At 43.5% G+C, this 25,994-nt stretch overlaps 12 protein-coding genes across 12 annotated transcripts; 5 read left to right on the top strand and 7 right to left on the bottom strand.

The window, feature by feature from the left end:
- Positions 1 to 145: 145 nt before the first annotated feature.
- On the top strand, positions 146 to 1,164 carry BCIN_11g04780 (hypothetical protein). The gene is made up of 2 exons (XM_001558394.2): positions 146 to 340; positions 428 to 1,164. Exons 1-2 carry the CDS (start codon positions 255 to 257, stop codon positions 1,029 to 1,031), a joined length of 690 nt encoding a protein of 229 aa, XP_001558444.1. The 5' UTR covers positions 146 to 254; the 3' UTR covers positions 1,032 to 1,164.
- A 175-nt stretch (positions 1,165 to 1,339) lies between these two features.
- On the bottom strand, positions 1,340 to 3,181 carry Bctrm11. The gene is made up of 4 exons (XM_001558395.2): positions 2,765 to 3,181; positions 1,856 to 2,706; positions 1,593 to 1,798; positions 1,340 to 1,540 (listed from the first exon to the last, which is right to left on the bottom strand). The coding sequence occupies exons 1-4, from the start codon at positions 2,876 to 2,878 to the stop codon at positions 1,371 to 1,373; spliced, it is 1,341 nt and encodes a 446-aa protein (XP_001558445.1). The 5' UTR covers positions 2,879 to 3,181; the 3' UTR covers positions 1,340 to 1,370.
- Positions 3,182 to 3,363: 182 nt separating this feature from the next.
- BCIN_11g04760 (hypothetical protein) lies at positions 3,364 to 4,636 on the top strand (the record flags this gene model as incomplete). The annotated part of the gene is made up of 5 exons (XM_024696032.1): positions 3,364 to 3,660; positions 3,712 to 3,774; positions 3,831 to 3,932; positions 3,981 to 4,109; positions 4,158 to 4,636. The coding sequence occupies exons 1-5, from the start codon at positions 3,369 to 3,371 to the stop codon at positions 4,634 to 4,636; spliced, it is 1,065 nt and encodes a 354-aa protein (XP_024551835.1). The 5' UTR covers positions 3,364 to 3,368.
- Positions 4,637 to 4,644: 8 nt separating this feature from the next.
- On the bottom strand, positions 4,645 to 5,439 carry BCIN_11g04750 (hypothetical protein; the record flags this gene model as incomplete). The annotated part of the gene is made up of 1 exon (XM_001558397.2): positions 4,645 to 5,439. The coding sequence occupies exon 1, from the start codon at positions 5,305 to 5,307 to the stop codon at positions 4,645 to 4,647; it is 663 nt and encodes a 220-aa protein (XP_001558447.1). The 5' UTR covers positions 5,308 to 5,439.
- A 166-nt stretch (positions 5,440 to 5,605) lies between these two features.
- Bctrl1 lies at positions 5,606 to 8,756 on the top strand. The gene is made up of 3 exons (XM_001558398.2): positions 5,606 to 7,874; positions 7,958 to 8,266; positions 8,323 to 8,756. The coding sequence occupies exons 1-3, from the start codon at positions 5,859 to 5,861 to the stop codon at positions 8,566 to 8,568; spliced, it is 2,571 nt and encodes an 856-aa protein (XP_001558448.2). The 5' UTR covers positions 5,606 to 5,858; the 3' UTR covers positions 8,569 to 8,756.
- A 2,031-nt stretch (positions 8,757 to 10,787) lies between these two features.
- BCIN_11g04730 (hypothetical protein) lies at positions 10,788 to 12,765 on the bottom strand. Its single transcript, XM_024696031.1, has 3 exons — positions 12,053 to 12,765; positions 11,687 to 12,000; positions 10,788 to 11,629 (listed from the first exon to the last, which is right to left on the bottom strand). Exons 1-3 carry the CDS (start codon positions 12,409 to 12,411, stop codon positions 11,553 to 11,555), a joined length of 750 nt encoding a protein of 249 aa, XP_024551834.1. The 5' UTR covers positions 12,412 to 12,765; the 3' UTR covers positions 10,788 to 11,552.
- A 1,393-nt stretch (positions 12,766 to 14,158) lies between these two features.
- Positions 14,159 to 15,183, bottom strand: BCIN_11g04720 (hypothetical protein). The gene is made up of 2 exons (XM_024696030.1): positions 14,819 to 15,183; positions 14,159 to 14,692 (listed from the first exon to the last, which is right to left on the bottom strand). Exons 1-2 carry the CDS (start codon positions 15,114 to 15,116, stop codon positions 14,484 to 14,486), a joined length of 507 nt encoding a protein of 168 aa, XP_024551833.1. The 5' UTR covers positions 15,117 to 15,183; the 3' UTR covers positions 14,159 to 14,483.
- A 281-nt stretch (positions 15,184 to 15,464) lies between these two features.
- Positions 15,465 to 16,889, bottom strand: BCIN_11g04710 (hypothetical protein). The gene is made up of 4 exons (XM_001558402.2): positions 16,631 to 16,889; positions 16,368 to 16,500; positions 15,965 to 16,315; positions 15,465 to 15,913 (listed from the first exon to the last, which is right to left on the bottom strand). The coding sequence occupies exons 1-4, from the start codon at positions 16,651 to 16,653 to the stop codon at positions 15,524 to 15,526; spliced, it is 897 nt and encodes a 298-aa protein (XP_001558452.1). The 5' UTR covers positions 16,654 to 16,889; the 3' UTR covers positions 15,465 to 15,523.
- Positions 16,890 to 17,280: 391 nt separating this feature from the next.
- BCIN_11g04700 (hypothetical protein) lies at positions 17,281 to 18,310 on the top strand. The gene is made up of 2 exons (XM_024696029.1): positions 17,281 to 17,577; positions 17,657 to 18,310. Exons 1-2 carry the CDS (start codon positions 17,412 to 17,414, stop codon positions 18,208 to 18,210), a joined length of 720 nt encoding a protein of 239 aa, XP_024551832.1. The 5' UTR covers positions 17,281 to 17,411; the 3' UTR covers positions 18,211 to 18,310.
- Positions 18,311 to 18,332: 22 nt separating this feature from the next.
- Positions 18,333 to 19,388, bottom strand: Bcerg2. Its single transcript, XM_001558404.2, has 3 exons — positions 19,007 to 19,388; positions 18,906 to 18,932; positions 18,333 to 18,845 (listed from the first exon to the last, which is right to left on the bottom strand). Exons 1-3 carry the CDS (start codon positions 19,284 to 19,286, stop codon positions 18,508 to 18,510), a joined length of 645 nt encoding a protein of 214 aa, XP_001558454.1. The 5' UTR covers positions 19,287 to 19,388; the 3' UTR covers positions 18,333 to 18,507.
- A 525-nt stretch (positions 19,389 to 19,913) lies between these two features.
- Erg2 lies at positions 19,914 to 21,564 on the bottom strand. The gene is made up of 2 exons (XM_001558405.2): positions 21,101 to 21,564; positions 19,914 to 20,928 (listed from the first exon to the last, which is right to left on the bottom strand). Exons 1-2 carry the CDS (start codon positions 21,392 to 21,394, stop codon positions 20,080 to 20,082), a joined length of 1,143 nt encoding a protein of 380 aa, XP_001558455.1. The 5' UTR covers positions 21,395 to 21,564; the 3' UTR covers positions 19,914 to 20,079.
- A 1,002-nt stretch (positions 21,565 to 22,566) lies between these two features.
- BCIN_11g04670 (hypothetical protein) lies at positions 22,567 to 24,001 on the top strand. The gene is made up of 3 exons (XM_001558406.2): positions 22,567 to 22,936; positions 23,016 to 23,202; positions 23,269 to 24,001. The coding sequence occupies exons 1-3, from the start codon at positions 22,899 to 22,901 to the stop codon at positions 23,635 to 23,637; spliced, it is 594 nt and encodes a 197-aa protein (XP_001558456.1). The 5' UTR covers positions 22,567 to 22,898; the 3' UTR covers positions 23,638 to 24,001.
- The last annotated feature ends 1,993 nt before the right edge of the window (positions 24,002 to 25,994 follow it).

Here is a 25,994-nt window from a genome sequence, read left to right as displayed (position 1 = left end):
GATTGGGCAATGCACAGTGTTGAAGAGTGATACCGAGTTCGTGTTTATCATCAGGGGCTTGTACTAATGTCCCGAATGTGGAGATTGAGGGTTTTCTTTTGATATGTCTTCGTGTTATTTCTCTTCTCTTGTTCTCTTCTCTTCTGAACGATACACTTTTCACTTGCAAACACGAAAAGTTTTTCGGAATCTTTCTTTTATGTGATTTTGATAGATACTCATATCGAATATCTCGTTCGTTCAGTAATTGCGTTATGTATGTCAATCTTTTGACGGCGGCTAGTCTCTGTGCTGTGGTGTTTGCGAGCCCGCACTTGGATAGACGCGAGGATGCTGATACGTATGTTTTGTAGTCTTTTTCTTCTCTCCCAGTTGTTCATTCTTTCCTCCTAGCTCCCAATAACTAAACTTCTCCTCCCCCTCACAGCTCCGCTATAGCCTCCAGCATCTCCTCTCTCTCCTCCGGTCTCATCCCCAACCCATCCCTCGCCGCTCAACTAACCAGCATCCCCGCCTCGGTCCAAGCTCTACAATCCTCTCCCTCAGGCCTCGCACAACTCGAACAAGAATTCCTCAGTTCCATCCCCGCTTGGTATACTTCTCTCTCCCCCGCCGCTCAATCCTATATCCTCAGCGCCGGCCCCGCAAAAGCTAGCATCTTCTCTCTTGAATCCCTCTTGGCCGCTGCACCCGCTCCCACCTCCGCCCCCACCGCGCAAACCATCACCGGCATCATCAACGGCACCACAGCCGCCCTGATCCCGATCACGGGCTCAGGAGGCCTAACAATAGCCAGTACTGTGAGTGGAAATAGTACGGTGACGACGAAAAAATTGAGCGCAACGTCTACCACGGCGACGGAGACGCAAGCGAAGACTACGGAGACGAGCGTGAAGACGAGTGAGACGGGGAAGAATAGTGCGGGCTCCCCGAGTCCGATTGCGAGCTCGAGTAAGGCTGGCGCGGCGCAGGTTACGGGCGTGTTGGGTGGGGTGGTGATGGGCGCGGTGGGATTGGTGTGGGTTTTGTAGGGGGTTTGAGAGGGCGTGGGTTTTATTGGATTGTGGTGTGGTGAGGTGAGGTGAGATGAGGAGGATGGTGGGATATAATTTGATGTTGTGATTGGCGACTGGTGCGAGTCGGTTATTTATTAATATCTCTTCATTGATCTTCTATTATATCCTTGACTAAAGCGTTACATCGAACGCCATTCATTGTGTTTAGGATTCTGCATGTGTCAAGTGCATAAATCATGCGACGATTCTCGAACCACGACCATGCATCCAAAGATTCACAAGAGACTTGAGGACTCAGAAGCTGCACACGAAAGGGATCTCAATGAACACATAATCCGTTTCTCTTTTTATTCTTTATTTCGGTGTATCCCTAAACGCAGATTTGAATCCTTGGAAATATCCCTTTCTAAACGGATTCAACTCATCAGCAGTAACACCCGTCCCATTAGCTGTCCTCTCACGGATTTGTTCCGGATCCACCATGGAATCTGGTATCCTCTTATATGTAATAAGTCTTCTTGACCCTATCTCCGTATTAGTAATCGGCTATTCACTACTAGCATAAGAAATACTTACATCTATTAAAAGCTTGTGTGCAAACACTTGTAATCTGTAAACAAGGATGTGTCGGGATTTTAATTTCTTGGTCCTCGTCATTGGCAGTTGGCATCCAGAAGGATAGACGTCCATTATCTACAAGAGAGACGGCTGCAAAATCAAGAATATCGTCGAGCATGGCTAGGAAGGAATATGGTTTCTTGGGAGGGATGTAGGCGTCTTGTCTGTAATTTTGATTAGTATCGTTCCTGGAGAATTATCATGGAGAGAGGAATTCATACAAATGATGAGGTTGTGTTTCGCCTTCTAACATAATAGGTACTTTAGGTTTCGTCGGATCCCTATTCCCAAGGACTTTTAACCCTTCTCTTACACCATAGGGCGGATCACATAATATCCCATCGAACAATCTCGCGCATCTCAATGGTGTATTTGTGAGATCGGCCACAAACGTGTCTCCGAATTGATTCGTGAGACCATATTGCACAAAATTCGAATGTAAATTTCGCGTTTCCTTTCCTCGGATACTTCGCCCGTCAATATCGCTTCCAAAAGCAAGAGCGCCGAAATGTGCACATGCAACGGGGAAACTACCCGTCCCGACAAATGGGTCATAGAATAGTTTTCCGGGGGCTGCTAACGTGACGTTGGCAGTGACTAATGCGAGTTCGGAATCCATAGAAGTGGTACTGATATACTTCCTCTTTTTGAGATCATATTTTCCTACAATATCTCTTTCGCTAGCCCCGAGGAATCGACCAAAGGTTACTTGAGAAGGGGTATCGATAGCATTGGCAGCAGCGTCAAGTTGCCACTCTTCCAAGATACAAAACTCTTCATCTGCTCCTTTCATTTTGATAGGGCCCTCGAACTCCAAATATCGGAAATCATTGATGAGTGCTCGTTGCTCGGTGGTAGATCTTGTATTTTGAAAACAATCCACTGTAAATTTGAAAGAGCAGGTCTTGTAAAGCGGCCATAATTCTTTTGTAGAATTCTTTACATCATCATGAAGAATATCATACGTAGAACCCGTGCCCCAAACTTCGTAGATGGCTTTCGAGAGAATGCTTCTCTTTACCAATCGTGCAGCGGCTTCTGCAGACGGGACGTCTACGAAACAAAATGGCGACTATCAATCACTTAGAATTGACGGCAATGATGAGATTTGAACCATAGATTTCACTTACATTCGAAACATAGTGTTCAACCTGTAAAGGAATATTCTCGAGTTCTGCTAAAGCCTGGATCTCGGCAAGACGAAACGTCTCGTGCGTTTGGGTGAATCTTATTAAACACTTCATTTTGATCTTGCGATGTTGTTTGATCCTCCTACAGTTCCAGGTATTCGAGTAGAATCTCTCCTCGTCTCGCTCCTGCAAACCACGACACTGGTGTGGAAAGTCTTAGGGAAGCGCGAACAAGTAAATCGGCGTCAAAATTTCGGAGTCTCGTGAATTGGAGATACAGTTAGTCTTTTGAGAGTTGTAGACAAAAGTGTCTGATCCAGCCTTGGATTAGAATCAGCTCACAAGACGACTCCTTTGCGTAGCTATGAAAAACAATGCCTTTATGTAATTTTCAATATCACATCCACAATATTTTTCATCATGACTCCTGTGAAAAAAATACCCCTCCAAAAATCCTTACAAGGGTTAAAGGGTTAAAATTAGCGCATTCGAGCCCATGCCATCCATCTACGCTAAACCCAAAATCGCTCTATCAAAATAAATCCTCAAAAGTGCGTCTAATCCATCCATCTCTTCCCAACCAAGCTTTCACACACATCGAAAAATGTTAGGCTTTCCAAAAGATACCAAACACGAGCAGAAATGCTACGTCACGCATGGCACCATGGGTCATCTCGATCCCAAGCAGCCTCCCGTAAAACGGAAACCATTTGTGAACATCTTGGGTCATAAATTTATCAACAAGGTTGAGATGATATTACCCAAGGAATTGTATGAGATTATGAAGAACAAGATGGATGGAATTTTGGGAGAGAATGGCCCGGTTTACAGTCGAGTGGTGCATCCACTGAGTGCACTACTGGAGGGGGAGTTTTTTACGGAGTATATTAAAAAAGGTGAGGCACGTGAGGGGGTTTGGTGGTTACTTTTTGCTTACGGGGTTCTAGGAAATGTTATGATGCTTTCTAAGGGGATGATGGGGGTTGATAATGTGTTTTCCTTGAGTGAGGGTAATATCTCAGATTTTGGACGTTCTGATACGCAGAACCTACTGACGTTGTCGTAGGAATTTTAACCTTACATTTGGACAAGGAAACTTATGAAAGATCGGGATTGGTAGGCAAACCAGAGGGAATTAAGGGGAAACGAGAACATCGACCTCGATGGAGTATGTGCTGTCTTTGCTTGAGAAGTGGATTTACTAATCAATTCATAGTCGTTGAGATAAATCTACGATTACCATCAATGTTACATGGCAAGAAGGGGTTTCGAAGGATTGAATATGCATTCAAGAATGTATTGACTACTCCTGTGACGTGGCTTTTCTGTGACCTAGGAGCTACAGGTGGGAATCCATATACACCTCTTGCTGCAATACTAACCTCTTCGCCAGTATTACCATCTGACCCATTATCTCCACATCATCCAGTTAAGATAGCATGCATTCCAAAAGTATCGAGTGACTTTCACGTCAAGAGACCTGAATTTAAACCTCCAGTAGAGAACAATAGAAACTATGACGAGGACTTTCGCGAATTCGCCGTCGAAATTCATGAGTGGCTTTCATTAATTTCGCTAGAAAGTCCACGAGTCAATTCAACAGACAAGGTCGATCCCTTTCTGTCCCGTTACGACCTCCCGATAGGTTCAGATGAAACTGAGGAGCTGGTGAAAGTCACATGGACTGGATTTATTCCCCCTACGTGGGCACATACTACTTTTATCCAAATTCTACTCGCAGCGCCGAGGAATTCTTGGTTTTCGTATTATGTTGGCGGGTTTAGTGATAGCTGGAATGGCGAGAGCAAGAACTGTACGATATTGAAGTTGCCTGATGTCCCCAACGATTATGTTTTATGGGAGGTAGAATAGATGCAAAATCATTCTGTTCGTTGACGAACTTCTCGTCCTTCTCCTACTTCGCCTGTAATTGCCTCTGTAATGAGCTTTCGTAATTCCTCTTGTCCCGCAGGTGTTTGGAAATCATCTCGAGCAGCCAGTTCATCAATGCGTCTCTTGAACTCGGGATCAATGACCTCTCCCACATCCTCTTCTGGATTCATGGTACCAATGTTGACCGACAGTCCTTCGGGTACTAGTGGTGGGTGGGCCACTATAGCATCTGTACCATTTGATGCTGGAAGGCCTCCCCCGGCTTCAAGTTCCTTGATTCGGAGATATACCGCGACTTCTGGATAGTCACCTTCTGCCTCGATTCTTTCCCTCGCATTACACCCATCCTCAGCACTCCTGATTGTAAAATTGGCATGCAATTCCTCAACCAATAGCTTTGCGCAATCCAATGTTTCAACCACAAATAATGCTGTCTCCCCATCCTCATCTTTCAAATCGACGTTGACATTAAACTCCGTGACAAGCGCTCGCAGAAGGTCCAAGTGACTGTAAGAGGCAGCAGCGTGCATCAAAGAATATCCGTGTTCATCCTGAGCAGAAGCTAAGGCGGGGTTCGATCGAAGGAGGGGTAGGAGATCTGGAGAATTGTCGGCGGCTAAGAGGAAAGGGTTGGGTTGAACTGGAGCCATCGTGTGGTCGAGTGTGAGTCAATGCTGCGTGGTATTGTCTTCGCCGCAAAGTGCAAATTTCCATAGACTAGGGATACAATGCTTCTCGACCAAAAATTATTCCATTTGTGGCTAATAAGGCAGGAGGGCCTCCGAGGATTTTCTATAGTGCAGCGGCCGCACATTCCGACGACCGAACGCAAGAACCCCCACTAAGCGCTCATACCAGTCAGCATTTTTATTGCTCAGCCCTACCTCATCTGGCAATTGTCAAGGGATTCATTCGCCTGACCTGACCTTTTTCTTCTTTGGGCATTGAGCTAAGCACATTGAGCAAAATACTACTTTCGGTAGGTACAGCACCTGTCTTGCCCTGCCTTGCACTCTGCCTACCACTTTCCTCAAGATTTTGATATCTCGAGTTTCTTGCAACCACGGCCCTGGTATCTATCCATTTCACGGTGTGACTCTTTGGCGGATAAGAAAGGATCAAAGAGGATATCACGGTTGCTTGCTTGGTGTTGATAAAAGGCAAGCAAATCTCACCCAAAAGTCAAGAGTCTCTCTTTTGTATGCTATTGGCCCGCAAACTTTTATATACCAGATTCCTTTCAACTATACACAAAGCTTGTTCAACTTCCCCATTTACTACTACATCAAAGTTTTCCAAACTTTCAAACCATTCCGCTCTAACACACCTACCAAAATATTCCGTCGCCATGGCTGAACACAAAAAGGTTCCTTACCAGTCCCAAGACGTAGAAGAAGTTCAAACACTCCTTCAAAATCTCAACGATAGCACCGGCAAAGGAAAGAAACGGGGTTTTAGTTGCAAGAAAACTCCTTTCCATGTCGATGGATCTCCAGCAAAAATTGTAGTCGAATCTTGGCGTTTTCAGGATTGGGACTACAAGCGTCCTGATTTACCTACATACGCACGAGGTCTTTTCACCAGCAAAAATGAAAAGGGTCAGCCACAGATCGCCATTCGTGGCTATGATAAATTCTTCAACACGGAAGAGGTTAGTTCTACGAAATGGGACCAAATTGAAGCCAACACCAAGGGTCCCTATGAATTGAGTCTCAAAGAAAATGGGTGCATCGTTTTTATCAGCGGTCTTCACGATGGCACTCTATTGGTTTGTAGCAAGCATTCTACTGGCCAAGGAAACAACCCAGAAATGAGCCACGCAAAAGCTGCTGACAGATGGGTCGACAAACAACTCCAGGCCATTGGAAGAACTCGAGAGGATCTCGCCAGAGAACTAAGAAAGAGAAATGCCACTGCAGTCGCCGAGCTTTGCGATGATGATTTCGAGGAGCACATTTTAGCTTACAATAAAGATGATGCAGGGCTTTATCTTCACGGTATCAATATCAACTTACCAGAGTTTATGACATACCCTGGAGAACAAGTTCAAGCTTTTGCAGCCGAATGGGGATTCAAGAAGACCGACTTCCTGGTAATGGACGATATTCAAGTCGCCAAAGCTTTCCTTGACGAAGTAGCTGAAACTGGATCTTATCAAGGACGTGATATTGAAGGGTTTGTCATTCGCTGTAAGGCTCGTACTAGATCGAATGAGTCATATACAGATTGGTTCTTCAAGTACAAATTCGAAGAGCCATATCTCATGTATAGACAATGGCGTGAATGCACAAAGGCCTTGATTTCCGGAAAACCAGCTCGATTCAGAAAGCATGTCAAGATTACAGAAGAATACCTTCTGTTTGCACGAAAACGCCTTGCCGAGGATCCTAAGCTGGGAAAAGAGTATGCACACAATCATGGTATTATCAAGTTGAGAGATGATTTCCTGAAGGAAATCAATCTCAAAGGTTCGGATATTATTCGTCAAGAATATTCTCAACTTGGAGGATCACCAGATGAAGTACATAATAATGTTATTCTATGTCCAGTTGCCACAATTGGTTGTGGAAAGACAACTATCGCGCTCGCACTCAGCCATCTATTTGATTGGGGCCATGTTCAGAACGACAACATTACGGGCAAGGGTCGTCCACCTCGATTTACCAAGGAAATTTTGACACAGCTCGAAGAAAAGCCTGTTGTATTTGCCGATCGAAATAACGCCGGAAGACATGAACGAAAGCAACTGATTGATGATGTCCATCTTACGCACCCACATGTTCGACTTGTCGTCTTGAATTTTGTTCACAACAGGGCAAGCATCGAGAAAGTTCGTCAAGTTACTCAAGATCGAGTAATCAACCGTGGCGACAATCATCAGACTCTTCAAGCAGCATCAGATACAAAGAAAGTCGTTGGTATCATGGAAAGTTTCATTCAACGTTTTGAGCCAGTAAATATATTTGCACCGCCAGATGATGGATTCGACTTTGCTATCGAACTGGATCCTACTAAGGACTCACGAGAAAATCTTGAGACTGTTGTTGGACAGCTTTCTGCACAATTTCCGAAGCTTTTTAACGAGTTACCCACGAGTGAGGATCTTGATGATGCAATTCGGTTTGGATTGAGCGATTACAAACCAGATCTCAGACATGAAGTTGGTCGTGGACCAGCTAATAGTCACAATAAGAATCAGCAGAAAGAGAACAGAAATGTACGTGATGATGATGATGATGGAAATGCTCAAACCCGAAAGCGTACACGTACCGAATAACACTGACCTCAAATTAATTACAGCAACCACAGATCGCAAAGAAGAGGAAACCATTAGAATATGTCTCCATCAACCTCACTCGAAGCGACATTAAGGAGACGCTTGACGATGCTTTCGGTCGTGTATCTTCAAATAAAGCAAAATTTTACAGATCCCTAGAGGGAATGCGTCGAGTTCAACCAGAGTTTCACGTCACTCTTATCCACCGAGCTAACTCCAAACAATTCCCTGAGTTATGGCAAAAATACAGTGATTTACACGCGAATCAGGTTGCTAAAGATCCATGGAGTTCCGAAACTGGATTTGGTGATTGTCAAGTTATGCTGGAGAGAGTAAGTTCTATCTTTTTTTTCTCCATAATTCTTGAGGTGAAAACTAACAGAGGTAGATCGTATGGGATGATCGTATCATGGCAATCGTAGCTAGAATTGTCGATGATGGATGGGAATGCACTAACGAAGTAGCACATATTACTGTTGGCACAAGAGGAAATGATGTTAAACCCAAGGAAAGCAATGATTTGTTGAAGCGTTGGCTTGCGCAGGGTAGTGGGGATGAGAGCGGTATTGGAGAGATTGCTATTGAAGGTAGGAAGACTGTTCGGGGAGTTGTTAAGGGCGTTCTTTCTAGATGAGGAAATATGAGGTGAAATGAATGTTTATGGGCGATAGTGGATGGTTAGATGGGAAGGGTGGAGGAAAAGTGATTTTTTAGAGATTTGGAGTACATGATACCAGAAAATCTTCGCTCTGTCACCTTAGAACGAACACATAGGACCTGAATCACTAGGATTCTCGAATAAACGCAAAATCTTCTCTTCCAAGCTGGTTATTGTGTGTTTTCCTCGGGTTGAGATGTGTGCGGTTTGAAGTGAGATCTTAAATCAAGTCGTGGAAATCCAGAGGAAAAATACACACTCTCTCTGAATCCGCCTCTTCAAAGTCCCTCTGCGTTCATTAATGACTCCTGCGTGGAACTGCATATTGATATCAATATTGATCAAAGGCCTAAAAATTCAGCCCCCAATCATCAGATCAAATGACCACCCTTTTATTACTTCTCGCACGCACTAGCATACGCACTCGCCATAAGGTTACCGCACTACACTATATGCTGCGGTGCTGCAGTACCATTGGCGGCTTTGCGATTCTATTGAAAGGGCGTTTATATCGGATAGATGTGGCGGATTGGTGGTGAATTGGTGGTAGATTGGTGGTGGTTGCTTGGTGAGTGAGTGAGTGAGTGGTTGAGTGATATATCAATGGCACTGTTGTGGAATTGAAAATTCGATATTGGTGTGGAATTGGCGAGTTGGGGAAATGAGGTGAAGATAGAAAATGAGGAGGCGATGGGTGATGGGTGATGGGATCGTGAGTATGTTGGACTGTGGGTATTTGAGGAGGAAAGAAAGAAAGAAAGAAAGAAAGGATGTCAGTAAGTAGGTAGATAGGAAGTAAACTAACACTTAACTAAAACACAAACAGAGGAAAGGAGAGAAAGAGAGAAAGAGAGAAAAAGGATGGGAGAAAAGTGGAAGGAAGGAACTGTATTCCTCCTTCACCCTGCCCGCCCTCCCTCTCTCCTAATAAATCTCATCATAAAGAACGATCTTGATTACGAAGATCTAGATGGGTGGGTTGGTAGGCAGGTAGGTAGGTTACTCAACGTCCTACATACACATACACAAATCCGTATCCCCTCATCGACGTATCTGAATTCGAATTCGAATTCGAATCCGAGCTTGGGCTTGCGTTTCTTTCATTCATTCATTCATTCATTCATTCATCAACGAGGGAAGGGTATCTGGGTACCTACCTACCTACCTGGGTGTTCGAGTACTACCTACCATACCGTCTGTATCTGTGATTCTGCTCCCATCTGAAAAGATAATGTATCATGATATGTGATTTCTTCCGCTTGCTCGTATTTCGAAGGGAGTATTTGCTTTTAGCCCATATTATTACATCTATCACTTTATCAAATTAGCCCTATTTTTTTTCTTTCCCCTATTATTTCCTAACAGATTTATGTATTATATTATATTATATAAATACAATGTACATAAACAACCCATCGATTTTCCATCACACAACCTACTTCTCTCGTCTCGACACAAGATTGTATCTCCACCGCCTAACCACCTACCAACATACCTACCTACCTCCCACCAAATACAAACACGACACGACACGACACGACGCGAGTCCGATCCGCAGAGAAATAGTATGAGAACACAAAACATGTGTTCTCCATATATGTCGTGGCATCTAGCTATCATACGTTCGGTAGCGCATTGATTGATTAAGCTTATATTCATTCCTGTATTCCCATCAATCCATCAGAATCCGAATCAAAAACACCGAAGATCAAAGGTCGATCATGCTCATCTCATCTCATCACATCTCATCACATTCTTTCTCCCAAACGATGGGAAAGGGAAGATAGCGGTGCGGTGCATTAGTCTATCTTTTTCCGCATTCGACATTCGACATGTCCTTTGTCGGATTTTGATATCGACACAAGTCATCACAAGATAGGTACAAGTGGTTTAACACAGGGTTGGAGTAACGGGTTGAGATTAGGGGTGGAGATCTACTTGCTGGGTGGATACCATATGTACGAGGTGTGTTCGCTAATAAGGGTGTTGGAGATGATGGGTTGGGATTGCTTAGGTAGGTACCTAGCCTCGAGCTAGCGTGGGTGACACGTAGTGGAAAGAGTGATGGTTTTGCTTTGATGGATGTAGTATAGATCCAAATATCTACACTACACTACACTACACCACGACAACCGCAAAAATAGAGTATTGAGTTACGTCATGTCACAAGTAGTATCTTAAGTCAAATAAAAGTATGAAAGCAAGCAAGCCCAATCAATTAACTATTAGAAAAATAGCTTCAGCGGAGCCCATTTCCCATCCATAGAACTTTTGCGCATCCCCCCAAATAGCAAGCATAAACTCCATCCATAAAACCATCCATCCAGTGGACCTAACGCATCCTATCCTATCCTATCATCCCTCTCTCAACCCTTGAAAAGAAGGTACCTGCAAAAACGAAATCCTAACGAAACAAGCCCCCAATATGATGTATATGCCAATTGCAACGAGCAAAGAAAGAAAAAAAAGAGACGAAAGATAAGATATCATGACCGGATCAAATCTATCTATCTAATCTATGTAAGTCTTCGAGTATTTTGAGAATTCCGTAGGCAACAATATAGGCGGAGACTTGGACGTCTAGAGACCCAAACATGGAACGCAACAAGCGAAACATGCCAGATGTTGTTTTGTTGGAAGCTTTTGCACTAAAGGCGATGAAGAAATAGATCAGAGCCGGAGCCAAATGACGCGACGAAAAGACAAAAAGGCGAAAAGAGCTCTTTGAGACAGAAAAGGTCGACGAAAAGGTGACGAGGCAAGGTATTGCTTTTGTGCGAAAAGCGAAAATGGAAATGGAAATGGAGACGTAAATTCATGTAAACACGTAAACAGTGCTCCTTCGTGAAACACAGAAAAGTTTGTCGTGGTCTCGTGAATAGCGAAATGATTGCATTGAGTTGCCGATTATGAAAAGTCGGAGAATTGTCTCAAGGTGCAGATCATCGCTGCTCAATTGCTTAAGCATTAACAACGTTGACGGAGGGATGACGAAGAGGCGGGAAGACATTGACACCATATTGACCACCCATGTTTCCTAAAGGAGAAAGATTAGTGAGAAGATATATAGTGAGGAGTAAGATGAAGAACAAACCTGGTGGAGAATAATTGCAGACGGTATACCAAGCTGGCATACTTGGCCAAATGTCCATCGGTTGACAAAGTTGGGTTGCGCAACCAACAGAATTGGTACCAAGCCAAACCATCTGAGAGAAATGACCCCACTGTTCAAAGGTGGTCAGATCTGGGTTGTTCTTACCATAGTAAGAAGGAAGGTAGGTGGGTTGTTCTCCGTTGTACCACATGTCTGTAGCAGCGACAGCCATCTCCTTGTTAGCACCAAGGGCCTTAGCATTGGTGGAACCGTATGCAGCAATGTTTTGTCCATATCCACCGCCATTAATGTTCCTGAAGAAGAATTAGTGTTGGTAAGACAGAGGTGACCCAGAAAAGTACTCACATGCTGTGACCCCACTTGCATGTTGCAGCAAGAACTTGAGCGGATGCAACAAGCTTTGTGTCCCACTTCAGGAGAGGAACGGAGTGATTGGCGCGATGGATATTGTGGTGATACAACGCAGTCGAAACATAGTCTGTGGGAGTCGCAGTTGGGACTGGTGCCAATGTGGTGGAAGGGTAGACGGTAGTGGTGACATGAAGGATGGTTGTTGCAACTGCCTTCCCATTGGAATTATAGATGACTTCGGTGACATCGTAGGTTTGGATGATTTGGCGCTTGATGCGATTGAGAAGCTCAGTGATTGGGGATGCTGTTACCATCAAGGCAAATAGCATAGTCAAGGCAAATTGCAGACGCATCTTGGCGATATTGAAAAAACTCGAGGTATGCGATTCTGGTAAATCGACAAGATGTGAGATGTGAATGGTGCGTCCAAAGAAACGAAGAAGAAATAAACAATATCTAGGTATCAAGCACTAGAGGTAGAGCTTGGTAAAGACTGTGGGTTTAGAAAGGAGATCTAAGGTCTGGTTGAAAGATTGTAAAGTTTTTTGGAAGAAGAGAAGGAGGGGAAGGCGGTTGACCGTTTGTTTATATTCCCAGAATTTCCACGTGGATTTTGATAACAGTGTTCCGTCTCTTGAAGATATCACTCGGTTATATCGCCCAATCGAGACTTGAGATTAAAACAAAATGAGGCAGGAACCTTAATCGGACCTTCCATTCACTTTTTTCGTGTGGGGGAGATTGAGGGGAAATATAGGGAAATTGGAGAGTAATTCGAATGGTGATTGCATCTGTTAATGACGTATTGAATTCTGAGATTTGTATTACTTGACTCCGACGCGGATGTCTTACAGTCCGTGAAGCTTGATGGTTGTACGGAGTGATTGTAATTATTATAACGTTGGGAGCTGCTCTTTCTTTTTCTGGATCTTATCATGTGGTATAGGAAAGTGCAAGTCACCAGAGGAACCTGGGGCCCTAGATTAGATACTCGCCACTGCCTTGATGAAGACGTTGACGAATGTTGCTAAAGAATGGATTTGTGACTCTCGAGTCCAAATCTTCATTCGCACGAGTTCTCAGAGTGAATATTCGGTATGTGGACGCCACATGGCGCACCGACTTCTTAATATCAAGATATCTCCATGCCTCTCGAAATGAAATGACAAACGAAATTACCAACCTACACTGCCCAGATGAGCATAATAAGAACCCCCGGTCGAAGAATGGCTTGAAATGACATCTGTGATGTGTTCATAATCATAATCAAGCAAGAAGTGACTGACATTCACTGTCCATCTAACAGTGTCGTCTGTTGTTGACTTGTGTTCGATTTCCATTTCCAATTCCCCACATTCCTGGAACTTGGCCATATCTGAAATGGAATCAGTTCCAAGACTCTTGGGCATGATGACTTTCCAAAATCATCTCAAAGCATTCTCCTCTGCAACAATACACTCAAGCCGACAACATACACAGGATCTTGGCTTCCGCCAATGTTTTTGTTCTTGGAAACTTCTAAAACATGATGAACCTCGACTCCTTTGCCACAAATACGACAGTAGATAGCTGGAATGTGGGCAGATTAGCAGTGTCGCCTTCTAAACTGTCTTCAAATACACATCGTTCAATCCGCCAAATGATGCTTTGAGATCCAATCCAAGGTTCAAGAGAAATTTGGTGGGTTAGAATGACCAGAAATTGAGATATCAAGGGATCGTACGGACGGAGAACGGTTTGCTGACCGCTGAGATGTATGTGTCGAGATCATGAGTTGAGGAAATTCAGAACTTCCGTGTTCAAGGACGGAGAAATGCCAAATGTCTCTTAGGTCAATGCCCAGGTTTGTGTCCAAAGACCCTGAAACGAATCGAGTCAACGATAAACAAGGTGGAAGCTTGACAGGTGAAAATATCAGCAAAACGATGGCAGGTGCAAGAAAGAAGTCATTTGGGAAACAGCAAGAGGGGCCAAGTGTTTCCGAGTCCAAGAAACTTTCAAAAGACCATAAATGCATCGATTGTTGACGAACACTTGTCCTTGATGATGAATAGTTGGAAGGAAAAGAGAGACAGAGTGAAGCACCATGGGCCACTCTTTGTTCTTTTTGATTAGTGGCTGCTTAGTTGCTCCTCTTTCGACGCACTCGGTGCCGTATTCATGCCACCCTCCCCAAGCATTGTGTTTATCATAACCCGAGATCCAAGCATGTTCCAAAACTTCAGCATAGCCTATGAGAACCTTTGTATTATGTCCAACCAGTATATGCACACCGTTCCTGTGCGTCCCATCTTTATTGTACAATTTACTTCCTCTCCCAATCGATCCTTTGCTCTCATACATTAATAAACAGCTCCCAGATACGGATATCTCACTTTCCTATCTCAATCTCGCACGCGTGCTTGGTATATTCAATAAACGCCTTCTATAGTTTGCCCTTCCCAATCCCCTCCATCTCTCTCCCCAATTCCTCCCTCAATTGCGCCGCTAAAACCTTGGCCTCATCCTCATCCAACTCGCTTCTCTGCCCCCTCCCAAACATCGTAAAAGATCGATTGCGTAACTCGGGAGTTAGCCCCGGTCTCGGGATAATGTGAAAATGTACATGCGGTACCACTTGCGCTGCAGCCGCTCCTATATTTATCACCATCATTAGCAACAATTTCTCCATTCCATTGTTCTACCAGATATCCATAATAGACCTAGCTACAACTTTATATGTGCCGGAACTTCCAAGACACGAATCCCGGGGTAACTCACCGTTGTTTTGAACAATATTCCAGTCCCACACACCGGTGACCTTAGCTAACACTCGAGATAGTCTCGGGAGCCATTCACCCAGCTCTCGCGCTTCTTCTTCACTCACGTCCGATAATTTTTCATTGTGATTACGAGTTGTGACTAGTAGATGTCCAGGAGAAAGCGGCATAATATCGAGAAATGCCATGCACTGAGGTGTGCTGAGGACTACAAATGCGGATGGAGTGGTGAGGTCTGGGTTTGCGAGAGATGAGGATGGTGGGTAGTTGGATGCTATGCTGCAGAATGGACAAGTCATGATGATTGCGAAGCCCCTACAATAGGGCTATAATGATGTTATCGTGATATGCATATTGTGTAGACTCGGGTTGATGATGTTCTATTGTGGATGAAGGAGCTTGGGGATGGAATTTATTTTACCGAGGCTATGATGCAACTTGCTTCTTTATCACACTGTCCCCTACTTCTCGTTGAAGACTATTGTTTGTTTATTTCACAATAATAAATCATCCAAATTTTTTTTTTTTTTCAAATACATCGATTCAAGGCACGATATACATGATTCAGCCAAAAGTCAAGAGGCATCACTGGCAACACTGGCGAATTGTTATAAGACATGTTTGGAATACAAACTACAAAATGGTCATGAGAAGCTCTATATTCTATTACTTCATGGTATCTCTAAATTATAAACAATTAAATCCTTTACTCATCATCGCCAAAGAAGACCTTGATAGGTAACCAAGCATCTCCGCAGACCTTGAATCTATCTTTCAGGTTGTCTAATTTCTCAACTTCCTCACTAGTCAATTCCCAACCATCAAGCTCGTAGTTCTTCTCAACACGTTCCTTGTTGACGGATTTTGGAATGACAGACCATCCCTTTTGAATACCCCAGGCAAGAAGTACTTGTTGTGGAGTCTTGCCCTTTGCTTCTGCGAGGGACAATAAGGTTTGGTCCTTGTACAGAGGCGAGTTTGTGCTACCGAGACAAGAGTAGCCGGTGCTGTGGATACCCTTTGATGTGTTGTATGCGACGAGCTTTGGGGAAGGGTTGTTTGGGTGGAGCTCGATTTGGTTAACGGCTGGAACAATCTACATGATAATTAGAATGGATAATAGACAAACAATGGAGCTTGGACATACGGTGGTTCCTGGGTCGCTGAGGAGCTTCTCCAAGTTTTTAATACCAAAGTTCGATACACCAATGTTCTTTACTTTGCCAGTGGCAGGGAGCTTTTGCATTTCGTGCCATGTCTTGATGAAGTCCCAATCTGGGTAGTGCTTCTTCAAGTCATCTGGGTCGGTCGATGATGGCCAATGCATGAGGTATAAGTCGACATAATCGGTACCAAGAGACTTCAAGGAAGAATCAATACCTTCCTGAACTCTCTTGTGCCATGGGTTGTCGAGTTTGGTAGTGAGCCAAATCTCTTCTCTTGGAACACCGGATGCTTTGATACCTTGACCAACTTCTGATTCGTTTCCGTATGCAAGCTAATAATCTGTCAGAATTCGATCTGATGCCACGATATGTTCATCGACTTACAGCTGTGTCAATGTGTCTATAACCTTTGCGAAGAGCAATCTCTACAGCCTTCTCGACTTCACCCGGTGGTGATTGCCATGTGCCGAGACCAATAGCTGGAATCTTAGCACCGGTGTTGAGGGTGAAGGTCTTTCTGGATAGAGGTATAGTGTGTGAGCTTATGGTACGAATTGGGTTGAAATGGGATGTGACAGTCGCCAGTCTGCGCAGACTTCTGCTTTTGACGTGAATTCCTATCAAGGAGCCGAAGTGGAAGAACTTACGAGGTAACGTTGTTTGCAGACATTGTTACGGTGTATATGTTTCTCAGATGTTTTGAGTATAAAATAGAAGGAATAGGAGAAGAAAAACGATCGATTGCGAGGACAGAGTGAATACTTATACCTTTACCTGACCCGTCCAGCCATGCATAAAGATTGTTTGATACCGGATGACGACAACTATAGCGTTTCCACAAAATACTTTACCTCCGGGTTATCTCTATTCCATATGAAGAAGTTCAACCTGTCGATACGTGAAATCCAAAGATAATCCGCTGCATGAGGAGGGGCATTGGTAGAAGGTTCTCTGTCGCTGAGTGGAGCATGGAGGGGCAATCCCACTTCAGGCTATGTTGAACCGAAGGAAGTTCGACATGCGCACCAATCATATTCATCGATGCCGTTTGAGAGCATTCCTAGTAATTTCCTACGTCAGAATCCCCCATCAAAGCGTGAAAACCCTTCCCAATTCGCATCTTTGAGAGGCAAACATTGGGTTCTGTACAGTGTTTTTATGACAAAACAAACATCTAGCTTGGATTGGAGGACACACTTTAGCCTAAATGCCACATTGACTTCTAGAACATTAATAATGTAAACGAATTTCAGAAACTTGTAGAGTTCCGTCCTAAAGTGCAAGATTGCTCCGTAGCGGGGGAGAAGGCGGGGAGTGGAAACGTCTTACACGTGATGTTGAGAAACCTTGTCGGCGCAATCTCACGACCCTTAGAAACCAGAAACTAGACGCCTCTGTACCATTCGTGCGCATACAACCAAAATCGCAATGTCCTCCGGATTCGTATCAGGTGGTACTGCAGATGCTCCAACTGAGCGCAGTGATGAATGGTTAGCCGCCCAACAAGAAATAGAGGCCAATAGACAACGCAAAGCCATCGAAGCGAGACAACAAGATGGAAAGAGCTTGTTTGAGATCCTAGAAGCAAATAAAGGTATACATCTAGGGTCCTTGCGCCCGCACACGCATTGATTTCTTAGGCTGATCACGTAGGGGTGCGTTGAATAAACCAGCTGCCAAACAAGATGCATTCGAAGAAGCCAATAAACTCAAGAATCAATTCCGATCACTAGATGAAGATGAAATCGAATTCTTAGATTCTGTCCTAGAAAGTACGAGAGCTGAAGAAGATAGAGTGAGAAAAGAAACTGCGGAGGGACTAGAGTTATTTAGAAAACAACAAGAAGACGCAGACAAGAAGGCGAGAGCAGCAGACGATGGTGGAGCACAAATACAAGATGGTTCACCTGTGCGGGAGGATGAATGGGGCACTGCCGGTCGAAAGCGCAAGCGTACGAAGGACAAGGAGGTATTGAAGGGAGTCAAAGTTAGGAGAGCTTCATCTTCCACATCTACCAAAGACCTATCGACGAAGCCTACGAAAGATGATTCTGACTCAATTGCAACGAGTACCAAGCCACCAACTCCTAAAGATTCAGCCAAAATCTTGGACTCAAAGCCTGCAAAGGAAGCACCCAAGCCGGTGGCAGTCAAAAAGCCATCACCTCCTCCACCCAAAAAAGGACTAGGACTGGTAGATTATGGATCTGACGAGGATTCTGACTGATATTGTGAGGAGTTTTATGGGGAGTTTGAAGTGGACAAATACAAGTATAATTGAGGGGAGAGAACTCTTTAATAAGCTGAAGATTGTCACGAAATATGCAGAATAAATGTAGTAGGTGAAAATGGTTCCAAAAGACACTGTGCTTGATCATGTCCATTCATCATGCTCATGTCGCATTATTCCAAGACAGGTATCTACAGACAAAGAAGTTCTATGTACTTGCTCATAAGAGCTCTATAAGTCATATTTTCCTCTCCAATAACCTTCGAATAGTGCTCCGAATGGAAACAATGCTTTTTACAGCTTGAACCTAGCGAGGTTCAAAACCATTTCTCTACCAGTGACCCAAGTTGTTCTCCACAAAGTTGGGAAGTCCAAAGTACTGCTAAGACCGTCGGCAAATCCAAAACCCAACATAGGGGGGATCCAACCTCTAGCATACTCAAGAGCGAAACAGGCCGCATCCATCTTATACTGCTTCACAGTACCACGACGAAGATGGTGAACACTTCCTTGAGGATAGACTTCAGGTACAAAGTCCCCAGGTGTATAAGCAAGTTGAGTACCGTGAATGATGTGGAAATAATCATCAGCTGTGTGACGTCCGGTATGTCCTTCAGTACCGACGGTAGTTCCTATGCACAGTCAGTATCCCCACTCAAACTCTGAATATATCCATCCATTGGTAAACGAACCAAAAATAATCAAATATTCCGTAATACCTAAAAAACGAATTAGCACTCTTGTCTCCTCAAACTAGCTCAACGGTAGACCGGTAACCTCATTGGGAACTTACTAGCATGAATAATATACATAGCACCCATAGCCCCGCCAGCATTATTGAAAATCCATTCCTGATCCAGATTGATATAGCCCCCGGGATGCTTCTCACTCAGTTCATCCACAATGAACTTCACAACCTGAGCGGTGTCATTTCCATGAGCACCAATGGCGCGCTGGGAGAGATCATGGAGTTGAGTCGGTGTGAAGATATAGAAGGATTCAAGACGTGCATCTAAAAAGTAGTAGAGAGCAGTGAGGAGACCAAAGAGGGCTCCGTAAGTGAGGAGCTTCATGATGGGAATTTGTGAATTGAATGAATGAACGTATGTATGTGTGTTTCCCTTTTTGTGAAGAGTAAAAAAGAATGTTGAATCTTATATCGGTCTGGCACGTCCGAAGATTTAATGTGGACCTGGTAACCAATCGGATTCTCCAGTAATAGCTGGCAGGGCAATTAGGGGTCATTCCAGAAGAACGGCTACAGAAACGCTTGGCTAAACCGGACTGGGATATATCGGAATCTTTGGATATACCGGAATAATTTTCTCATTTGACCACTTTTTGTATGGTAATACTGGAATTTTAGGCAAAACCGGAATACCGAGCAGTTTTTTGCGAATCCGGTATAAGATTTTGGTAATAAACTTGGCTGAATAAGCTTGATTGGCTAATATCAAATAATATTTTTTCGAAAATATCGGGGTTCGAAACTAAAATCGGATATGAATTTTGGCTAGGACGCTTGGACCACCATTTTTTATTCCGGACTCTTCTTGATGCCGGATTTGATTGGTCGAATTTTTCAGTCCGATATTACCAAGTTTTTCTGTAGGACGGGACCAGGGGAAGCTCCGGAAGCTTGGGGGAGGAATTTCTGATCGAAAAAGTCGAGAGCGTTTGCAAGTCAGATAAGAAGATATTGGTCAAGTAAGATATCATTAGTATTAATATAATAAGTGTGCATCCAATTCTCCGCCCATACAAATTCTCTGTTTGTGCCAATGCCGATACTGGTAGCCAACATCATGAGCTCTATCTCGCTAGAACAATCATACTCGATTTACCTATGCCTTACTCCCAGCCCAATCAGTCTGACTCTGACTCTCCATGATCCTCGTCATCTGCTTTCTTCTTCGATTTTTTAAATTGCTCCTTTCCATCCGTGATATAAGCTTCGACCTCTTGACCATCGAATTTGCGTCCGTTCATCAATTTAACGCATGCTTTCGCTGATTCTGCGTTTGCGAATCTTACACTCGCAACTCCATCTTTCTCCAAATCGTATAGAACGACATTTGTTACCTCGCCGAGCTTGCCACACTCATCTCGAATATCTTCCTTGATATCCAGCATTGCAGCTGGGTCCTCTTCCAGCTCTTTCAACGTGAACATATGTTTCAATATAACGACTTTATCCCACTTCGAGCTGCTTTCCACGAGGGCTGATGGCTCGTCATCGCTCCAATCTGCCAGTCGCGCATCTAACTTCTGCGTCTTTTTGATAATCTTCTGCTTGTCCTTCATGCTGGTCTTAGGCTTCTCTTTCTCATTTCCATCTGCGTCTGTTTGTTGAACCTTCTTGTAGCTCGCCTCTGCAGCCTGGACCCTCATCTTGATTCTCTCATTGGATGTGCCTCCGTCTATCCTAAAATCAGTATCATCCAGTAACATTATCGCCATCTGCACAGATGGTGCCTTGAAAAATACGATAAGAGCATCGCCCTTGAATTCTCCTTTCTCGTCTGTATAAAGCTTGATTCTCGGTTTTCCGCTGTCGATTTCTTCGGCGATAACACCGCACTTTCGTGAAAAGACCTCGTGAACTTCCTCAACAGTAACATCTGATGGCAGACCCGTAACGTAAACTGCGGTGTTTGGTCGCGGTGGTAGAGGTTTTTTGGTTTTCTTTGGGGCTTTCACCATTCGGCCACCTTCCTAGGTAGACTCAGCATCGAAGATAATGAAAGAAATAAAAAATGCAGATAATCGCAGAAATCTCATACCAAACTAAAATAAGTAGATATGAAATTCTGTACGTAAAAAAAGCTAGCAAAACGGGTGCACAAATATGATTCTATCTCATGTACGAAGCCTAAAATTGACTTACATCCTCGCCATTGACATACTCCTGCTTCCTTTTCCTCTTTATAGCATCAACTGGCTCACTCTCATCTACTCCAGATACTTTATATGCCTTCTGCTGTTCTTCCAATAATGCCTCATCTAATACCGGTATCCATCGTTTGATCGCATCGTCGAATTCGAACTCTGTGCCATCGTCTTGCACGAGCAGGTATTTCTGGTCGAGCTTCGAAAATGATATGCGATCGTCGGAATCGAATTCTTCGGGGTTGGTAGGAAATGGAGCAGTTGCGCCTTCGATATGTTGTCTTTGCTCCATGGTTGGTACGATCTGTGGTGTTTTGTTTATGGGACAGCTCAAGTGGGGGTTGATGTGGTGATAGTCGCAAGGCTTAAGAGTTGAAGCTCGGTGAAAGTTTCGCGAAGCGATTTAATCTATGTTTAGCTTTTCTTCGCATCAATAGATCAACAACAGAAATTTCAAATTTCAAATACGGCCATTGTTTAAAAGTCATGAGTTTTCAAAGGAAAGAGTGCATTCACCAAATGATCACCAATTCTCTCTAGTCTGCGATCTTGCCTTGCTACAACCCGATGAGGGTAGAGCGCACTGTCTGAATCGCGCCTTGACTTGGTCCAAAATCAAGCATGTTTTTAGTACAATTGAAACAAACTTCTCACATTGGCAAAGTTGTCAGTGATAACTCTGTCGTCGACTGGATTGATCATTGGAGAGTGTTGTGTGTACAGGCAGCAAGCATTTACCTCTTTCATAAATCAGGACCTTCTTCATAGCGAAACCAACATTGTCTGATTCAAGAGCAAAGATTGGCATCTCAGTTCCGACTTGGCTTTACGTTGACAAATATAATCATGCTTCCACCGACAACCTTACATGCCTCAATTCAAGCATGCATATCTTCGCTGAAGCAAGCGTGGCTAATAAGAATCGTTCTCTCTAATTCCATTCCATTCGTTAGAGCAGATATCAGGGTACCTGTTAGTACGGATTGCAGTGCGACGACCAGAAGCTCTCAATGGTCAATCCAATCAGATGATGCAAATAGTTTGAAATACTGAGTTCGCTCGGGACAATGTACTACCTTCAAAGATCGAGAGCTTGCATCCGGTCTACCAATTTGTACCATCTCTGGTGAACATCAAATCCAAAATCGAACCCTTGGGGAGCTTGCTTTGAATACACATGTTAGAACATAGACTTTCATCCAACCGAAAGGGTTTAAAATACATTCCAATGTACAGTATTGCATTCATTATGAGATATAGCAATTCTCAAGTATACTCGAATTCAGTTTATCACATATTTACAATGTAGATAGCTGCTAGAGCAAATTTACTTGGATCTCAAACTCACCTTTATCCTCATCGTCTCGCTTAATCCCGAAGAGAGTGAGTATATTTGAGTCTCACATTCGTCCTTGTGATTGCAACCTCTTTCTCCAATTCTTCAACTTCCACATCCTTTCTGAAGGTCGATCTTACTTCCAATTTGCTTTGCTTCCATTCACAAAGACGGCCATCGATTGTCAGATTAGCAATTCTGACCTTTCACCATCTTCTGGATGTCGTAACACACTACGGTGTCGTTTGTCATTGCCTCGAAATTTTCACTTCGCTCAAGACCTGACGGTAACAACTATCTCCTAGCACTTTCCGTTGCCACCTTCCAATTTTTCTTGGTATAGACACACAAAATCACCTCTATCCATCAATCTCTTCCTTTGAGGTTGCCTTTTACTGCCCTCGCTCATTTCAACTTAATCTCAACCCACATCTTGCTACAAGATCAATCTAGCTATACTATGTCCTCAATTCTTATCAAGCGGTCTGGATCTGAAAAGTATGTCGCCTTTCTTTCCTGTCGCATTTTTTTCCTGTCTGTTTTACTTTGTTTTCTCGGTCTAACGTTACGAATATAGTTTAGATGCGCCCCCAGCAAAAAGGTCGCTCATAATAAAACTTCCGTTTACACGTATGATCCTCGTGGATGCAGTTTATATATCAGCCAGATACAACGGTGCTTTGTTTGCTAAGCATACCCAAGAAGAATCTCGAAAAGCTCGCATGACTATCTTGTCTGCCTTTTCCAACAAATATCAAAAATTGGTAGGTAATCTTTTGTCTTTAGCAGATTAAAATGGAGATTGGTTGAGCCTTCCTAACACATTGTAGGATAGGGTGGTTGAAGCTCAAGACTTGGCCATCGAACAGTCCAAAGCAATGATTGCTGCTCTGGACCGGTTAATTCAAAACTTCGATACTCTTCCTTGTAGGAGAATTTGGGAGCTTCTTCCTGGAAGCTCTGTTGAAATGCTTCCGGGAAGAGCTGTAGAAATGCTCGCGACCATTCTACAATCTTTCAACGCAGTCAATAGCCATGAGCAAGACGCGCAGAAACATATTATAAAGAATGCCGAAAAGACAAGAGTTGTCGCCAATGCAGCCAAAATGATGTTAGCGGATCGCGAGAAGCGTTATTTGCTTCATTACTTCGTTACGCCTATTGCCTCAAGGGGGTGTGGTGTAGAAATTGGTAACTAAACTGGTCTTGTAGTAACTCAACGAACCACGCGAACTTGGGCCGCCAAATTTGCAATGGAGGAGATGTTCAGAACCGGTGAAATTGACCGCTGGTGGGAGGCTGATATCGCTAAAGTCGCTGAGGTAATGGCAGTAGATATTGGCTCTCTTTTTCAAGGCCTTCCGGGGGGTCTGTACAAAGTTGGAAGACTTGTAAAAGCACTGTCTATCTGTTCCTCACTTGATTTTCTATAATATAATCATCTGCGCTCTGCTTAGCAATAATCAGAGCACACTGCTAAAAGGTCTTTAGAATTGACTACTTCGAAGCCAATCTACACAGTTCAATATTCCTACTGCATTGGCGATGAAAATAATTATTGCACTAGCCCTCACCGGATGACGCTTCTCTCTCGGGCCGCAACCGATATTTTCTCTCTCAGATTCCCGAAAGATACTTGATCATACATTCGTTATAGTCTATTGTGATTTACCAAATTTTCAAGCAAAGTCATCTTTCAGATGTAAGTCCAGGCCTACATCCAAATTTGCTGAAAGAGAATGTATACACGATAATTGTGTGTGGTCTAGTTCATTGGAATTGAGCATTTATACTTGGCTATCGATTTTGGTAGCATGGCCCTTTGGAGTAGTTCGCATCCAACTGGATCACTTTGGTATATAAGTATCCAGCGCGGCTTCTTTCGTCTTGCTTTCATAGTTACGTCTATATATCACAGTATTTTCAGTGTCTCTTACATCTAGGATCAATGACCATGAATAAAGAATGCAGCAGTCTGCGGCTAAGGGGGCTTGCTTAGTGCTAACCATGTCTCACTTTCGCAAGTTTGATTGCCCCACGATTCAATAAGTATCCATCCAGGCATGAACTTGAGAAAGTATTCCCAAAAGGCAAAAGCGTAAAAGTGAAGCTTGAAGAAAATTGCAGGTCACAAAGTACTCTACCATTGTCATATTCACTATCTATGTGCTCCCCAGTATCTCACTTAAAATTTGAGAGAGGTCTATTTATGAATTCTCTCCTCTTCAGATTTCTTATTCTTTTCTAACCCTTTTCCATCACTTTCTATTCCGCGAGATCAATAGCCTCGAATCGTTCCATTTTCCACCACGAATAAACCTATCCAATTTAGTTCGACGTATCCATCTTCTTTTGTCACCAACTTTAAGCTGACTGCCCGTTTCCAACATCTCGATCTACTTTTCTCGGTAATCGCCGGCAAGCCACTTGATCAGGTTTTCTCAATTCACGAAAACTGCCACAGCCAGTGACCTCCAACTCGAGCCAAACCACAGGATTATCTGTCCCAAAGCCCACCTTTAATCATGATCTCTCCCGCATCAGTAAGTTCCAACAGACCTGCCGCTGTTATATCTTCTAACAGCCACTCCGGCTCAACCCCTAAACGCTCTAAGAGCTACGTGGCAGATATAGCAGCTGAACTTTAACAATGGCATTTAGAGTCTGAACAAGGACGAGAAGAATCGCCATTGCATTATATCCCCTTAGAACAGGCAGGAGAATAGCCGGCAATATATCATGGCCTTCTACCTGTTTAACTATTCAACTGGTCACACCCTAGCATTCATCTGACTTTGGGTTTCTATTTTCTGTTAGTAGTCACTTGGCACTTGTTCCTGATGCTGCTAAATGCAAAAGCTTTACCTAAAAACTGGTTGCATTTTATTAGATGCAAAGAAGCAATTAAAGGTGCAGATTGCTTTAACAGTATACTTGAGGCTCCTGCACATACCATTGCGATCAATCTTTCATAGACAAATTTAACAATTGAAATTCCATGCTAATAACTATGTGATACTCAACATACTCTGTCCGTAGACATCACTAATTAGATCTCATTCTGCTTTGAAGGCTTTCCTCAAATGGAACAAACTACATCCCAATGAGAACACTCTCTTGAATTCTATCAACCAATCTCCACCACTAGAAGGAATGATGATACATAGTTTCCCAAAAGCAAGAGTTTAGATTAAACTTATTGTTCACTCACTTGAGCAAGATTACATACAAAAATCCACCCCCACGAAACCCACCAGAGGTTCCACCTCGTGTGGACGCGACTCTGTGATCCACAGTTGAAGTAGATTAACCCGAGCTGATAAACATGCTTTGGTAAAACTTATAAGGTACCTAGCAGGCACGTTTAGCTGGGGCTGGATCAATAATATACAAAGCCACCAAAAATGGTTGTGCTGGCTTGTAAAGGCCTAGTTTGTTTCCCAAAACACTTGAAAACCGATTCAAGATTATGAAGTCTTAACCTTTAAAGATTGGATGGGGTATGCACGGACCATAGCTACAGGTCGTTAGTCCATCATACACCACAACGCATTGT

Source organism: Botrytis cinerea, chromosome 11 (genome assembly GCF_000143535.2).
Source record: "Botrytis cinerea B05.10 chromosome 11, complete sequence".
Classification (NCBI taxonomy): Eukaryota; Fungi; Ascomycota; class Leotiomycetes; order Helotiales; family Sclerotiniaceae; genus Botrytis; species Botrytis cinerea.
This window is presented reverse-complemented; position numbering and strand designations above follow the sequence as displayed.

Bases quoted from the DNA above. Each gene is read 5' to 3' on its own strand.
- Bctrl1 (XM_001558398.2), top strand. From the start codon at position 5,859: ATGCTATTGGCCCGCAAACTTTTATATACCAGATTCCTTTCAACTATA. The intron at 7,875-7,957 runs GTACGTGATGAT...AATTAATTACAG, and splicing joins AGCAGAAAGAGAACAGAAAT to CAACCACAGATCGCAAAGAA. The intron at 8,267-8,322 runs GTAAGTTCTATC...TAACAGAGGTAG, and splicing joins GTCAAGTTATGCTGGAGAGA to ATCGTATGGGATGATCGTAT.
- BCIN_11g04710 (XM_001558402.2), bottom strand. From the start codon at position 16,653: ATGTCTGCAAACAACGTTACCTC. The intron at 16,501-16,630 runs GTAAGTTCTTCC...ACCTCTATCCAG, and splicing joins TCTGCAAACAACGTTACCTC to AAAGACCTTCACCCTCAACA. The intron at 16,316-16,367 runs GTAAGTCGATGA...ACAGATTATTAG, and splicing joins ATAGACACATTGACACAGCT to CTTGCATACGGAAACGAATC.
- BCIN_11g04720 (XM_024696030.1), bottom strand. From the start codon at position 15,116: ATGACTTGTCCATTCTGCAGCATAGCATCCAACTACCCACCATCCTCA. The intron at 14,693-14,818 runs GTGAGTTACCCC...TGATAAATATAG, and splicing joins GAATATTGTTCAAAACAACG to GAGCGGCTGCAGCGCAAGTG.
- BCIN_11g04670 (XM_001558406.2), top strand. From the start codon at position 22,899: ATGTCCTCAATTCTTATCAAGCGGTCTGGATCTGAAAA. The intron at 22,937-23,015 runs GTATGTCGCCTT...TTACGAATATAG, and splicing joins AAGCGGTCTGGATCTGAAAA to TTTAGATGCGCCCCCAGCAA. The intron at 23,203-23,268 runs GTAGGTAATCTT...AACACATTGTAG, and splicing joins CCAACAAATATCAAAAATTG to GATAGGGTGGTTGAAGCTCA.
- Erg2 (XM_001558405.2), bottom strand. From the start codon at position 21,394: ATGGAGCAAAGACAACATATCGAAGGCGCAACTGCTCCATTTCCTACC. The intron at 20,929-21,100 runs GTAAGTCAATTT...GAGTCTACCTAG, and splicing joins AGTATGTCAATGGCGAGGAT to GAAGGTGGCCGAATGGTGAA.
- BCIN_11g04780 (XM_001558394.2), top strand. From the start codon at position 255: ATGTATGTCAATCTTTTGACGGCGGCTAGTCTCTGTGCTGTGGTGTTT. The intron at 341-427 runs GTATGTTTTGTA...TCCCCCTCACAG, and splicing joins AGACGCGAGGATGCTGATAC to CTCCGCTATAGCCTCCAGCA.
- Bctrm11 (XM_001558395.2), bottom strand. From the start codon at position 2,878: ATGAAGTGTTTAATAAGATTCACCCAAACGCACGAGACGTTTCGTCTT. The intron at 1,799-1,855 runs GTATGAATTCCT...TCAAAATTACAG, and splicing joins GAAACACAACCTCATCATTT to ACAAGACGCCTACATCCCTC. The intron at 1,541-1,592 runs GTAAGTATTTCT...ATACGGAGATAG, and splicing joins CACACAAGCTTTTAATAGAT to GGTCAAGAAGACTTATTACA.
- BCIN_11g04730 (XM_024696031.1), bottom strand. From the start codon at position 12,411: ATGCGTCTGCAATTTGCCTTGACTATGCTATTTGCCTTGATGGTAACA. The intron at 12,001-12,052 runs GTGAGTACTTTT...ATTCTTCTTCAG, and splicing joins TGCAAGTGGGGTCACAGCAT to GAACATTAATGGCGGTGGAT. The intron at 11,630-11,686 runs GTTTGTTCTTCA...TTTCTCCTTTAG, and splicing joins CTGCAATTATTCTCCACCAG to GAAACATGGGTGGTCAATAT.
- BCIN_11g04700 (XM_024696029.1), top strand. From the start codon at position 17,412: ATGTCCTCCGGATTCGTATCAGGTGGTACTGCAGATGCTCCAACTGAG. The intron at 17,578-17,656 runs GTATACATCTAG...TGAATAAACCAG, and splicing joins GATCCTAGAAGCAAATAAAG to CTGCCAAACAAGATGCATTC.
- Bcerg2 (XM_001558404.2), bottom strand. From the start codon at position 19,286: ATGAAGCTCCTCACTTACGGAGCCCTCTTTGGTCTCCTCACTGCTCTC. The intron at 18,933-19,006 runs GTAAGTTCCCAA...TTCGTTTTTTAG, and splicing joins TATGTATATTATTCATGCTA to GTATTACGGAATATTTGATT. The intron at 18,846-18,905 runs GTTCGTTTACCA...GACTGTGCATAG, and splicing joins GGAATATTTGATTATTTTTG to GAACTACCGTCGGTACTGAA.